Here is a 12,687-nt window from a genome sequence, read left to right on the forward strand (position 1 = left end):
CTCTTAAAGCTTCACATTTAAGAAATGTTCCACATGTTGGTTACGGTACTATGATGCGTAATACATATACTTGGCAATAATTATGCTGCAAGATTGACCAAGTTCGTCATGCCAAGCCACGCAATAGAATTTCAAATATGTTTGCCATACGATATGACTTCTTCCTAGGGGTGCCTAATTGAGAGTGTCGATTAAAATGAACAACAATTAGTTTTGTATCGATGTACGTGGGCTACAAAGATGAAAGTTCCCATTGATTTTGAATGAATCCCCCGTAATAAATTGGTTTGGAAAGTTGATTTATAAGGTCAGGTTCTAGATCCTTCTTGCGTGTTGAGTAGGAGCGATTTATTTTCTTATTCACTTGAAATTGGCGAAGTCCCTGCGGAGATCAATTTTGAACATCAGACGTTATATTCTTAGCATCACTAAATTTATGCTTGAACCTTGTTTTGCTGATGCAAGAGATAATAAATCCAAATGCTGCAAGAATCTCAGACCCAACAAGGTACGATTGATATGATAGTTGGCCAATAATAAAAACAACAATGAATTGATAAACAAAAGAACTGATTTGAATCTTGCTTGCTTCAACCAGTCAACTAGGAAAAAGAAACACACCCAACAACCATTCAAGAACAAATGTCTGAAGATTACAACCCATCATCCATCAAAGACCAACCAAGAAAAGGAGAGAGAGAGAGAAGTTCGACATCCTCTCATGTCGAATTCATCCGCGTGTCCAGCAACCTGCGAAAAGCCCAAAAAGAATTGAGAAATTCAATGAGCAAACACTAGTTTAGGCCAATGAACATTTAAACCCAGAATGTGGTGCGTATGAAGAGGATAATTCACGAGGGAGAAGAAGGGTACATTCTAAGGATCACGTGACCATTTCTCTCACGAACTTTGAGGTTTCTGTCCCCCCAATCAGAGTCCATTATTGGAGAGAGAGACATTTTCACAGGGTGAAAAGAAGGACAATGTGGGTCTCTTTCTCTTTGGGAAAATGACAATTTAATTACGAAGTTTGTACCCTTTCCATCACCTATCAAAGAATTCTTTTCCCGACAACATTGGTTGTAATAATTGGGGCTTTTTCCCTTTTTTTCGACATTATAATTAGCTAACAACTTATGCAACCTTTACTAGGAACATTTCTCACTCTACTTTTTCCTGGGTTCACTGGTTTTCTCTTTATCAAGAGATGTTGTGTTGTCCGTAGATGAATCTCTCCATAAAGCTATAATATTATGACATAAACACACTCATATATTAATAGCGGGATGAACCGATGTTAAAGACACTGCATCTCCACAAGTTACTTAAAGCAAAGAGACAACAAAAGATGGTTAGGGTTTTCGAGATATAGCTTGGGTTAAACACTTAACTTTGGTCTAGAGAGAGCAAGTGTAACCAGGAGGAGGAGTCTTGCCACAAGTGACCAGGAGCTGAAGAGCCAGAGGGACATAAATGCTGAGGTTCAAGAGCTTGAGCTTGAGGGTGGTGCACAAGCACACCGCCGCTTCGAGCTCGACAAGCCCTTGAAGCACCGGGCAACACTCGTTCACCACCGGGTCGCCAAGCCCTATGTGCACCAATCCTCCTAGCAAGTCCACACAAGCCCCCAACTTGAGCGTGTCGATCGGGCAAGTCGCCGGGGTCATTGGTGGGGGCGGGCAGGGCTTGGCCACCGGGGGCTTGATAATGGGAATGACGGGAGGGACGGTGACGGGAGGCACGGTGATGGGGGGTACGGTGACGGGCGGCTTAACAATCGGGGGTAGGGTGATGGGAGGCTTGATGATCGGTGGGAGGGTCACAGGCGGTTTGATGATGGGCGGCAATGTGACCGGCGGCAATGTGATGGGCGGCTTGACGATGGGTGGGTCGACAACGATGGGCCCCTTGGGGTGGTGCTTGTGGCTAGGCTTCTTGTGCTTCGGGGTGGGCTTGCCGCACGAGCCACAGCCGAGAATTGGGGCGGCCGAGGAGAGGCAGATCATGAGGATGAGGGAGAGGGCATGGAACTTGGAGGAATCCATGGCTGCTTCAGAGAGAGAGAGAGAGAGAGAGAGAGAGAGGTTAGAGAGGGTTTATGGAAGGGTGATGAACCATATTAGCAGAGGAGTGATATATAGGAAGAGGGAGGAGTGGAAGAGAACAAAATTCCTTTAAGAGGCCCATCACGTGGACTTTGGGCAGGCTCGAGAGGCAGCTGCCAAAATTTGCTAGTTGGCAAAACTAGCTTTCAAGTGCATGAATCCATTGCAAATTTCACTTTTAATCTTGTGTAAATTAGTGAGCCACAGGTGATTTTACTCTGGTGATCTAATACAGAAACTTAGTTAATAGATTAGATTTCGAGTAGTGACTGTTCATGTCCACGTGATTAGTGTTTGTGCAATCCAATTGGTAATATCACCTGCTATAGGACTCCATGGGACCATTCAAGTGGATTTTCTTTTTTATTTTATTTTTTCCATTTTTTGTTATATGATTTTCTTATGACCGGGAGCAGAACTCGCGCCTTCCTTGCTTGCGCCGGTTACGGCAGATAACTCCTCACCGGGTGCTAAAGAGGGCCTCGCCTTTCTCCCGAGATAACTCCGGGGGGCACGACGCAAGCCGGAGGATTCGAACTTGCATCGCGCCGGTGGGGTTGATGCAGCACAAGCAGTTGCTCTTTATCCCGCGAGGCAAACTTTTTTTTTTTTTTTTTTGGGTTTTATAAGAAACTTTTAGGTGTTCTTGAAGCACGGTATCCATCTCAGTCACTTGCAATGTACCACTTATTTTCCCAGAACCGATAAAGCTTGATAATTTATTTGGGCGGACTAGATAATGTTGTCTCCATCTTTATTTGCTTGAAATACCCATTTGTTTTGCGAAAAATGAGTGATTTAACAAATGACGGCTTAAAAGAAATGAATGCACAATATTTGCACCGTCTACACATATGTCTAGACACAAATTGTTATTGGTAATGAAAATATTTTTCATTGACTAATTATTTTAAGCGATACATGAGATTATTTAGGATTGATCGATCCACGTTTGACATAAAAAAAACCATTCATGTTTCGCGGAACAAATATAACCTAAGTTGACATTTATTTTCCACATTATATCAATTACTATCACAATTTCAATGGAGATTGTGTTATCCAAAATAAATTACGACGGAGTAAGTGAATGTGCATGAGGAGCTCTGGGAGTGAACTTGTAACAGGGATACAACGCATTTTAGCCTCGTAGTAGAGGATTACAGCCTCTTCGTATCAGGTTGATGGATCGTCTCGATTGGAAGTTTGTTCCGTTTGAAGAAAGGAAGGCTCCCAAAGTCGTGAGATGACGCAAGGGACGCATTCCCACCCCGGCTCTGCTTCATTTTCATCCCTAATTTCAAAATCCTTACTCAATTTATGCTTCAATTGGCGATAGAAATGAATGTGCTTGTAAATAGTGGGAATAGTAGAGAAATTAAGGTTCATATTCCTAAAAGGAGCCTCATAAAAAAAAAAAAAAGCTTTCGACATACTGGGCTTACAATCATCCCTAGCAAATAACGAACAACACACTCTTTCAATTTGTGTACCATACATTCTTCTTATATCTTGGTCTTATCTACTGGTCACTATATCGGTCTAGTTAAAATAACACGCTTCTCTAGGAAAAGAAATTTAACATTTGACCGTTACGACTAGCTTATTTTTCATCTAAGAAATACCTGGTTCTAATGAGGCTAACATTAATGCTCCGGAAAATTAGTAATCGCAACCATAATTCCCTGCTTTGATCAATCAATCCACGTTTCATTAAGTATCTCATTCCTTTTACTAAATAACTCTTCTAATTTAGTCTATAGCCAACACCAATTTCAAAGGGAATACATGTCAGATCTAACATGGAAGAAGAAACAAAAGCTCTTTAATTTTCTTTTCCTGAAATCTATCATGTACCCCACTTCACATGCACTTCACATGCACAAACCCTAGCTCGTATATGATGCTTCCAGCGCATTGAAGACTGCCCTATCATTTTTATACTCTCCCATTTACAGCTTCCCACCAAAATCTTTCCAGGAAAATGAATTGATAGATGAAAGTATTTAGTCCAATTCCTGCAATGTCATAGTCTAAGATTTGCCAAAAATGACTTCTTCTTGTTGGAAGATAGTCCCACACAGACATAGATTTTCTTGGAAACCCTAACCAGTGGGCCTTCATTCATGCATGCGCGTACAAGAGTAAAGATGGTAACAAAGATGGAAATCTGAGTAGGGCTCCATGCTCGAGCATTTTGGAGCTACAAATCGCAATGGCATGTGAATGGACCAGCTTGGAGCAGGAGACTTAGAAATTGGAAGTGCGTGTTCACGTGTTGACAGATATGGGATTTGTTTATAATATCAATATCATCCCCGCCCAAGAATAATAGTGTTGCCGATTTTAAGTAATTTGTACCATGGGATATTATTTTTCTTGATCCAGTTAGTTTACATTGGTTGGAAGTTTCTCCATCGAGTACGACCAACAGATCTACTTGGTACGTAGATCAAGTATTAATGTTGTTTTTAATGGGGAACTCTCTTAGGATGCACATGTGACCCTCTTGATAGGTCGTTGAGGAATATTAAGCCTGTAAACGTGTTTAATTTTTGGGACGTCTTCTTATTAGAGGTTTCAAGAGGAAATAGATAATGACGCCACAAGTATCCGAACTTTAACATGTTGTTCAATCAGGTTCATAAGAAAGTTAACCATGCATCGCCCTTACTAAAAATCTTTGGCAGATGTTGTTTTCTTTCAGGCGAATGTCAGATCTCACTTAACCATTTAGAGTATAATTTGCTTTCCTTTGTATCCATGACACTTCAGTCAAACAAGCCCGCTATTATTGCTGATTAATGCGGATCTTTGCAAACGTTGATCATGATAAACCTTCTCGTGGCTTTGTGGTTTTTTGTGCAGACTTGCTAATTAATTGGAAAGCGATGAATATCTACTTTACCCCAATTTGTTCTATCCGTTTGTCCTCTTTTAACTGTCTGTTTAAACATTACAATGAGGTCAAATTAAGAGGAAGAGCGTAGGGTGGTGAAGGCCAAGAGATGAAGAAGAAAGAAGAGAGATGGGTAGGGAACAATACAGCAAGGCAATCATGTCAGGGAGAAAGTGATCTTTCATGTGTATCACCAGCTGAGAGAGAGAGAGAGAAGAATCTCATGGATGCACAACCCAACAAAAATCCATCCACCACCTCTCGATGATAGACATCAGTTCACCCCAAGTCACGGATGCACACAAAGACACCATCTTTGAGACCACATGTCCCCTCTCTCTCTCTCTCTCTCATGAGGGACTCATGTTAATCATGTTAATCACTCCCAAGAAGGAGAACGTCGACAATATCACTTAAACATATTCAAATATTTCTTAACAACTTATCTATAGTGGCTCGATGCCTTCTGCCCTCTTTCTCAAGCTTCGTTTGTTTTTCGAAATATGAGACATTTCAAGAAATATTTTTCAGAAAATTATTTTTTAAGAAAAATGACAATATTTTTTCGATATTTAGCTAAAACTTGAAAATGAATTGGGCAAAATTTTTCGTTATTTGATAAGAAAAATCTCACTTAATTTTCTTAAATAAGCATACATGATTCGGTAAGGACTTGCACATGAGAAACCGAAGGACCAAGCATAGGAATCGGAGTCTTGTAGGGGTGAGCATGGGCCGGGTGGGCCGGGTCGAGACCTAGACCCTAAAACCGACCCTGTTATAACCGGTTTCCAGTTTTTGGAACCGAGAACCGACCCTGTTTGTCTCGGAACCTATTTTGGAACCGACTCTGTTTTTTGGTCCGGTTTCGTGGTCTACCTAAGAACCTATTTTCCTTTTTTTTTCATCAAAATAATATGAGCATCGATGAAATGAGCAACAAAAATTATAATACACCAAAAGCAACAATCCAAAAAATAATAATAAATAATAGTATGATCCACCAAAAGCAACAAACCCCGATATAAAAAATAAAAGTTTTTTTTTATAGTCCAGGATCCACCAACCCCATCGAGCTTCGTCCAGTGTTTGGCCCATATAAAAAATAAAAGTTACTGTCCACTAAAAGCAACAATGATCCTCCGTAACGCTGAATTAACATAGTGCAAGTCTTTCTATTACACTTTAATTTTCGTTGTACCCATTAAAAAAGAATTGAAATTGTAGAATCCAAATAACATGCTCAAAGACACCACATTAAGCACGCATGAACCAACACCGGAAAAACTCAAAACACCACGAGCATAAAACCAAAATCATAGTTATTTGGACACTACATTAGGGTTTCCTTTTTTTTTTAAGTAACTAAAAATCAGTTCTAAAACCGGACCGGGTGGGTCTTCACCTAGAGCAGGGAACCGGACCGGTTTCAACCGGTTCCCAAAAATTGGAACCGAAACCCGGTTCGATTTGGGCAATAACCGATTCCCGACCCTATTTTCGGGTGGGCCGATCCAGGTTTTGGGTAAACCCGATCCGGTTGCACACCCCTAGAGTCTTGGGCTCGGATCCCCAACTCCTAGGCATGGGCACGGGCACGAGTCTTGGAACAACAGAAGCTAGGCCGGAGAACCGGGCATTATTGCCCGGTTCCTTGTCGCCTCGACTTTAGTCCACAAAGGTCGGGCCCAAGACCCCGGCTCTTGGGCTCGAGTCCATCAAGGTTGGGCTCTAGACCTCGATTCTCCGGCTCAAGTCCATCGAGGCTAGCCTCTGAACCGTGGCACCCGCACCCAAATCCATTAAGATTGAGCCCCGGCATTGAAGACCAAGGTTCGGCCTCAATGGACCTTCTCTTGACATTGCTGGACCCAAGTACGAACACTAGGACCCGGTCTTGGATATAGGGTTCTTGGCCTTGGCCTCGATGGACACGATCCTGGGCGATGAGGACCAAGGCCTAGTGCTAGGGACCCGAGTGTGGGCTCCAGGTGTTGAGTTTGGCCTCGATGGATCTGTGTTCGGGTGCCGAGTCTTGGGATCCGAGCTTGATTTCAATGGAATTGGGCCCGGGTCCGGGGACTCGGGTAGGGCTTCAAGGTCCCTAGCCCGATCTCAATGGACTTGAGATCCGGCGTTGGGATCCGAGCTCGATTTCAATGGATTAGGGCACGGGGGTATCGAGGCCCGTCCATGGGCACTAGGGTCTCGAGCTTGAGTCTTGAGCTTGGGCATCGAGCATCTAGGGCCTAGCCTCGATGGTCCTAGGTGCCGACATTGATGTCCCAATCATCGATCGTGATAGACTCGAGCCCGGCCTCGGTTGACCCGAGCTTAGGAGTCGGGATCTCAAGCACGTGCATGAGATTTCCGAGCTTGGCCCCGATGGACATGGGCCTAAGCATTAGGGACCCGAGCACGGGTATTGTGGTCCCATGACTTGCCTCAATGAACCCATGCTTGCCCTTAGTGGGCCCCAGTAGACCTGGCCCCGTTGCCAAGGGCTCTGGAACAAGCATTGGGTTTTCCATGCCCAAGGGTGGAGTTTCTGGTCCAAGTCCCGATATCTAGTCATATTTTGTAAAATGATTTTTGATTTCTTTGTTGACTATGAAAACATTTTCCCAAGTGATCCAAACGAAGAAAAAATGGGAAAATATTTTTCGCTTAATAAATGGAGCCTTAATTACTTTTGTGATTTAATTATTTTTATTTTGTTAGGGTGACATGGCTCCTAGTTGCACGATACGGCTGCACCATGTGTCTAACAAGTTATCGTTTCACCAAATTCTGGCCAAAGTGCATGAATTGCAGACGGTAAAAAAGTTCACTGCATTAGGCAATTGAAATCAATTAGAGGCCCAATGGCAAAATATCACCCAAGTTAAGCGGCAACTATGAAATTTATCCTAATGCGAACGCTTGAAAACATTGAGTAAGACTAAGCTCATCATTCTCGTTACATACATGCTGTTCACCTCTTTTCTCTCGAAAATCTTATGAAAATAGTGTCAGTTGCATGTGATAGTGATGGAACATTCTTCTCGTAAAAGGCATCAATTAATGTTGCGGATTTTCTAAAATTTTCAAAAGTACAATCAAATTTTTAAATTTTCAACACATGATTGGAATGTCAATCATCACGACATGAATTGCGATCCAATCGTGCGTACTACTATCTCTGAACTTTTAATGTTCAATCAATTACCGGACCACCACGAGTACAAAGCCATAAGGGAGAAGGCGGAGCAACAAGATTTCACCACAACAACATAAGAACAACTCTGGAAAGTACCCACGTTTCGTGCACCGTTACAGCTTTCAACCAAGCGCCAAATTCTTCTGTCGAACAAGGACAATTCTGCAGCATTAATTGGACTTTGTCACATCTGTTTGTGTGTGTTGATGAAGGCTTGGATTTTCACTGGTGACCCAATTGGGGCTCTGATCTCCTCCGGAGAATGAACGGCTCCCAATGGAGCTTTGTCTTTCCCAACCATGAAATGGGGTTTGAGATGTGGTGGTCGTGCTTCCTTCTTACAAAATTGACATTCGGACAAAGTGCAAACAACCACGGGGTTTTCCAATTTCTATTGGTATTCATCTTTTCTGTTCATTGATGAGAGAATCTGCAGTACAATCGAGTGAAGGAGCAATGCCCTAATGGCACGTGGATAGCACGCTGTCTTGGTGGTATTGGGATTGTATTCTTGGGGCTAGGAATGATCTTGATGAACTCTCCATTAGTACATGGGGAAATAATTTTCTGATAGTACCGTTAGGGACGGTATAATTTTAATCGTAGATTCACACATTATCATCGTGTGTTTTGTATAAAACATTTATTGATTGGGAGATCGTGTGGTCATAAATAACTGACGATCTTGTTAGGCTATCGCCTTTTTAGTATATGTGGTCGGGCCATGAACTCAATATATGCAAGAATTTCCTCTTATGAAGCATTTATTTATGATGTTTTAATTAGGGAAGAATTTTACTTTTCGCTTGTATGCTTTCAAGATTTTTTTTTCCTAATCAAGTCTTGCCACTTGCTTTAATTGTCTAATCGGGCCTCTTTGATGCTAAATTGGCCAAATCCAGTTGACATGCCAGTAGGGCAAAGTCAGAGTGTGATGCGGGCCAAATCCAGCTGACATGCCAGTCAAACAAAGTCAGAGTGTGATGTGGCTCGTGGTTAGACATTTTGCCAATATTGAGGGCCACATGGATACACCAAGCGAAGACAAAAAATAAGGACTTTGTTTTTCCACGGTGGTGTCCATGTTGGCAAATTGTTGTCCATGTCACGTCGTTGGAAAATAAGTTCTGCTGGATTTGGCCAAATTTAGTGTTTGATGAGAACAATTACTAGTACCACTACTTGATCGGTAAAAACGAAAAAGCATAAGAATGACAAGTAGATTTTTTTTTAAGTAAAAGAATAGTTCAAGTGTTAATGTTTATGTACGACGGTCACTTTGGTGTCAATATTTTTTTTTGAATCACTTGTCATTTTTTTTAAAACGACTATTTAAGTGCTAACTCCAATGAGATCGTTGGAATTTACCGCTATTTTTATTCGATTTGGCACTTAAGTAATCAAATATATATATATATATATTGGGATCAAAATGAGCGCCGTACACAAATATTAGCACTTGAGGTGTCCTTATCCCGATTTTTTCAGCTAATCCCTACTTCATTGGGTTGCTCTATCGAAATCTTAAGATGGAGAGCTTTCTTTTCCACCATACTGCGGGTCTTGCTTTTGTGGATGGGGAAATGAAAGTTTTCGACTACTGGTAAAGGTGGGTGATCGAAGTAATGAGTGGCCATCCAATAGGGCTTGTGGGTTGGGAGGTAGAGGGAAGAACTCCCGAGGTCGAAGAGGGAGCCATCTTGAGAGGAAGGATTGGAGTAAACTTTGTTTCTTCTAGGATGTCAATATTTGGTTGACCCCTGGACTGCTTGTCTTGAATATGAACCTACAATTCATAAGCTGTCACTTTTCTTTGTTATGGCTATATATGCAACCGGGTTCAGTAGGTTGATTATCAAAACTTAGGTTCGATTTATCAAAAACAAGTTCGATGGGTGCATGAACAGTTTAACACATGGAAAGGATAAACCGATGATATCGAGTGCAGTATACTTTTGTCAAATATGGGAATAAGTAGACAGGGATAAAAGATGATGTCCACAAAGATCAAGCATATGTCACTCTCCTAGACTAATAACCACCAAATAAAGCTAAAATATACAAGTTATCCTTCGAGAGGTTACAAGATAACATGTGCTACTTCTATCCAAAGCTAATAGATCACATTATCGAAACCCAACCACTACTACAATATTAGTGCACTTCTCAAGCGAGATTACAACCAGCGACAAGCACTCTCGATAACTAAACTTCTCGCTCAATAACTCGACAAAGTGTAAGTGTATCAAAGAATACAACTTTCTCTCCTCGTACTTGTTGTCATCATTCGTGTCTTCTCTTGCATGCATTGATCTTCTTATGTAGTCTTCAGTATACTGTTGGACAATCTTCAAAAGAATCAATTTATCTATCGCCTATCGAAGATAAAGAGCACAATCACCGGGAGGTCTAGTTGCCCATGCATTTACGTACACCATTCCGTTTGTTTTTCCTGAGAACATTTGCGGTTAAAGCTCCGCAGAACCGTTTACCTTATGGTACCCTTCAAGTTTCCATGAACTTCCGGTTTTTACGAGTTTTTCCACTTGGTACTTCGGAACTCGATAATGGTGATGGAGCTTTCTTATATCAACGTTACCCTGAAACAAGAACAACATTTGCATTTATCAAGTAATAATAGGAATCATATGATTTTGTCAACTTCAAAAAATCATGAGAGGTGTTCTCAACATTTTTGAAAAATGTCACATCACTTCGTTATGCACTGCAGAAGAGATTAGATATGTATCTTCTTCTCATAAGCTGTCATTTCTCTTGGATATATTTCCTTGCCCTCACTGTAAGATTCGAAAAAAAATGAAAAATTTTGTGCGAAATTTGGAGAAAATGGTGTAAATCTGGGAAGTTGGACTTGAAGAAGAAGAGCATAAATGAAAGACCGCGCCTCTTCTTGTAAGACATTACTTTTCACCATGACCTGCATGCATCTCGAGGCGAGAAGTGCTATATGCATTATGAAATCCCACTAAAATATTCATTTTATTAAGTGATATCGCAAGATTTAATTGGGTGTTGAAACAAATGGAACCAGTGCTATGAATCATTAGCTTATTTAATGACAGAATAAGCTTATTTAATCACAATATGGAATTGTGACGTTATTTAATGACAGAATTCTGCCTGATCGATCGCATTGGTTGGGCCAAGCTTGACTAATATAAGTCTTATTGGGCCATAGTCTTATTGGGCTATGGGTAAGAAACAAGATCATAGAGCACACTAACTGCTGAATAAGCCCACTAACAGTAAGCCCACGATCTCACTCTACAACATACAAAATTTCATTTGGCAATGTGTGCTCCATCTCTTGCCCCTCTTTCTGGACAAATACATTGACTTGGGCATCGGAGATTCTCGGCGGACTAACGTCCGACCACTTGATTTTTCCGGCGGTGTGAATCGTTCAAAGCATTTGGGCAAATTACCATCCTGTTAAGGATCCGTTCGGTTCGCATGCCCACTAATCTTATTTCTACTAATTAGACTCGTATCATACTAATCCACTCTTCTTAACATGTCAAATTGTGCAAGAGGGAACAACATCCAACGAACGAATTTGAAACAAAGGCTTCCCAAACTAAAAACTGTCAGCATCGGGTGAACTTCTAGATTGAGGTGTCGGCATTCATAACCATACCATCCATTGTCTGGTGATCTTTTGCTTGTTTCGAGAGAGGGGCCGAGAAGACTCTGAAAGTTCTACCGTAACTTTGAACCAGCCAGTAAGAGAATAAGATTACCAAACATAATGAGTGTATAGCTTCAATCAGAGCCTCGCTGCATTGTGATCGACTTGTGAGGCATGATGGTTCAGAAACCTCTTTCCTTGAGAGACCTTGCCGGTCCAATGTAATCCAAGTCTCACGATCAGAACATGTTAGCAAACATCCGAAGATACACCGGGTACACCTACAAAAACAGCTTCTGCTTGAATGCACAAAATGTTGGAATATATTTTGTGCGAGCTTTATTAATAGTTATTGTAATTATTAATTGGTCTAATAATGAAAAAATATATACAGTTTCCTATTTAGTCTAATATGGAGCTGAATAGTGTAGGTTGAGAAAAGTCGGATAGGTTAAAATCTCTACAAATAGAGCTCAGGTCCCTCTTTTAAATCCTAATGTCCACGTAACCTCACGTACGGAGTCGTCAAAAAGTAATACATGAGGGGTCATCTCATTGAAGTCAGTAATTAAGAGGGCTCTTAGAGAAAAAGCTCTTGAGCATAATATAAACAAGGTACGTAAAATTTCTCTATTCTGTTATTGTGATTCGTGTATCTAATTATGGTGATCTTAGAGCGCTGTTAAAATTTATAATCGCAACTTACATGTGGTACCAAAGCCGTCATGATTTAGGTCATGAAATCATGTTTTGGCTATTTTTTCGAGATTATACGATCAAAATTATAGGTCTTTATTGCGCCTATTTTTCCCGCAAGAACCCATCACCCAACAGA

The 12,687-nt window shown here is 41.2% G+C and overlaps 1 protein-coding gene across 2 annotated transcripts; it reads right to left on the minus strand.

The window, feature by feature from the left end:
• Positions 1–496: 496 nt before the first annotated feature.
• Positions 497–2,119, minus strand: LOC115726184 (36.4 kDa proline-rich protein-like). Of its 2 annotated transcripts, none has more exons than XM_030655955.2 (2): positions 1,389–2,119; positions 497–761 (listed from the first exon to the last, which is right to left on the minus strand). In XM_030655955.2, exon 1 carries the CDS (start codon positions 2,043–2,045, stop codon positions 1,398–1,400), a length of 648 nt encoding a protein of 215 aa, XP_030511815.1. In that variant the 5' UTR covers positions 2,046–2,119; the 3' UTR covers positions 497–761; positions 1,389–1,397. The 2 variants fall into 2 exon arrangements, with proteins under 2 accessions (XP_030511815.1, XP_030511817.1); XM_030655957.2 differs by having other exon boundaries at positions 497–751; positions 1,380–2,118.
• Between the last annotated feature and the right edge of the window lie 10,568 nt (positions 2,120–12,687).

This window comes from Rhodamnia argentea, chromosome 4 (genome assembly GCF_020921035.1).
Source record: "Rhodamnia argentea isolate NSW1041297 chromosome 4, ASM2092103v1, whole genome shotgun sequence".
Taxonomy (NCBI): Eukaryota; Viridiplantae; Streptophyta; class Magnoliopsida; order Myrtales; family Myrtaceae; genus Rhodamnia; species Rhodamnia argentea.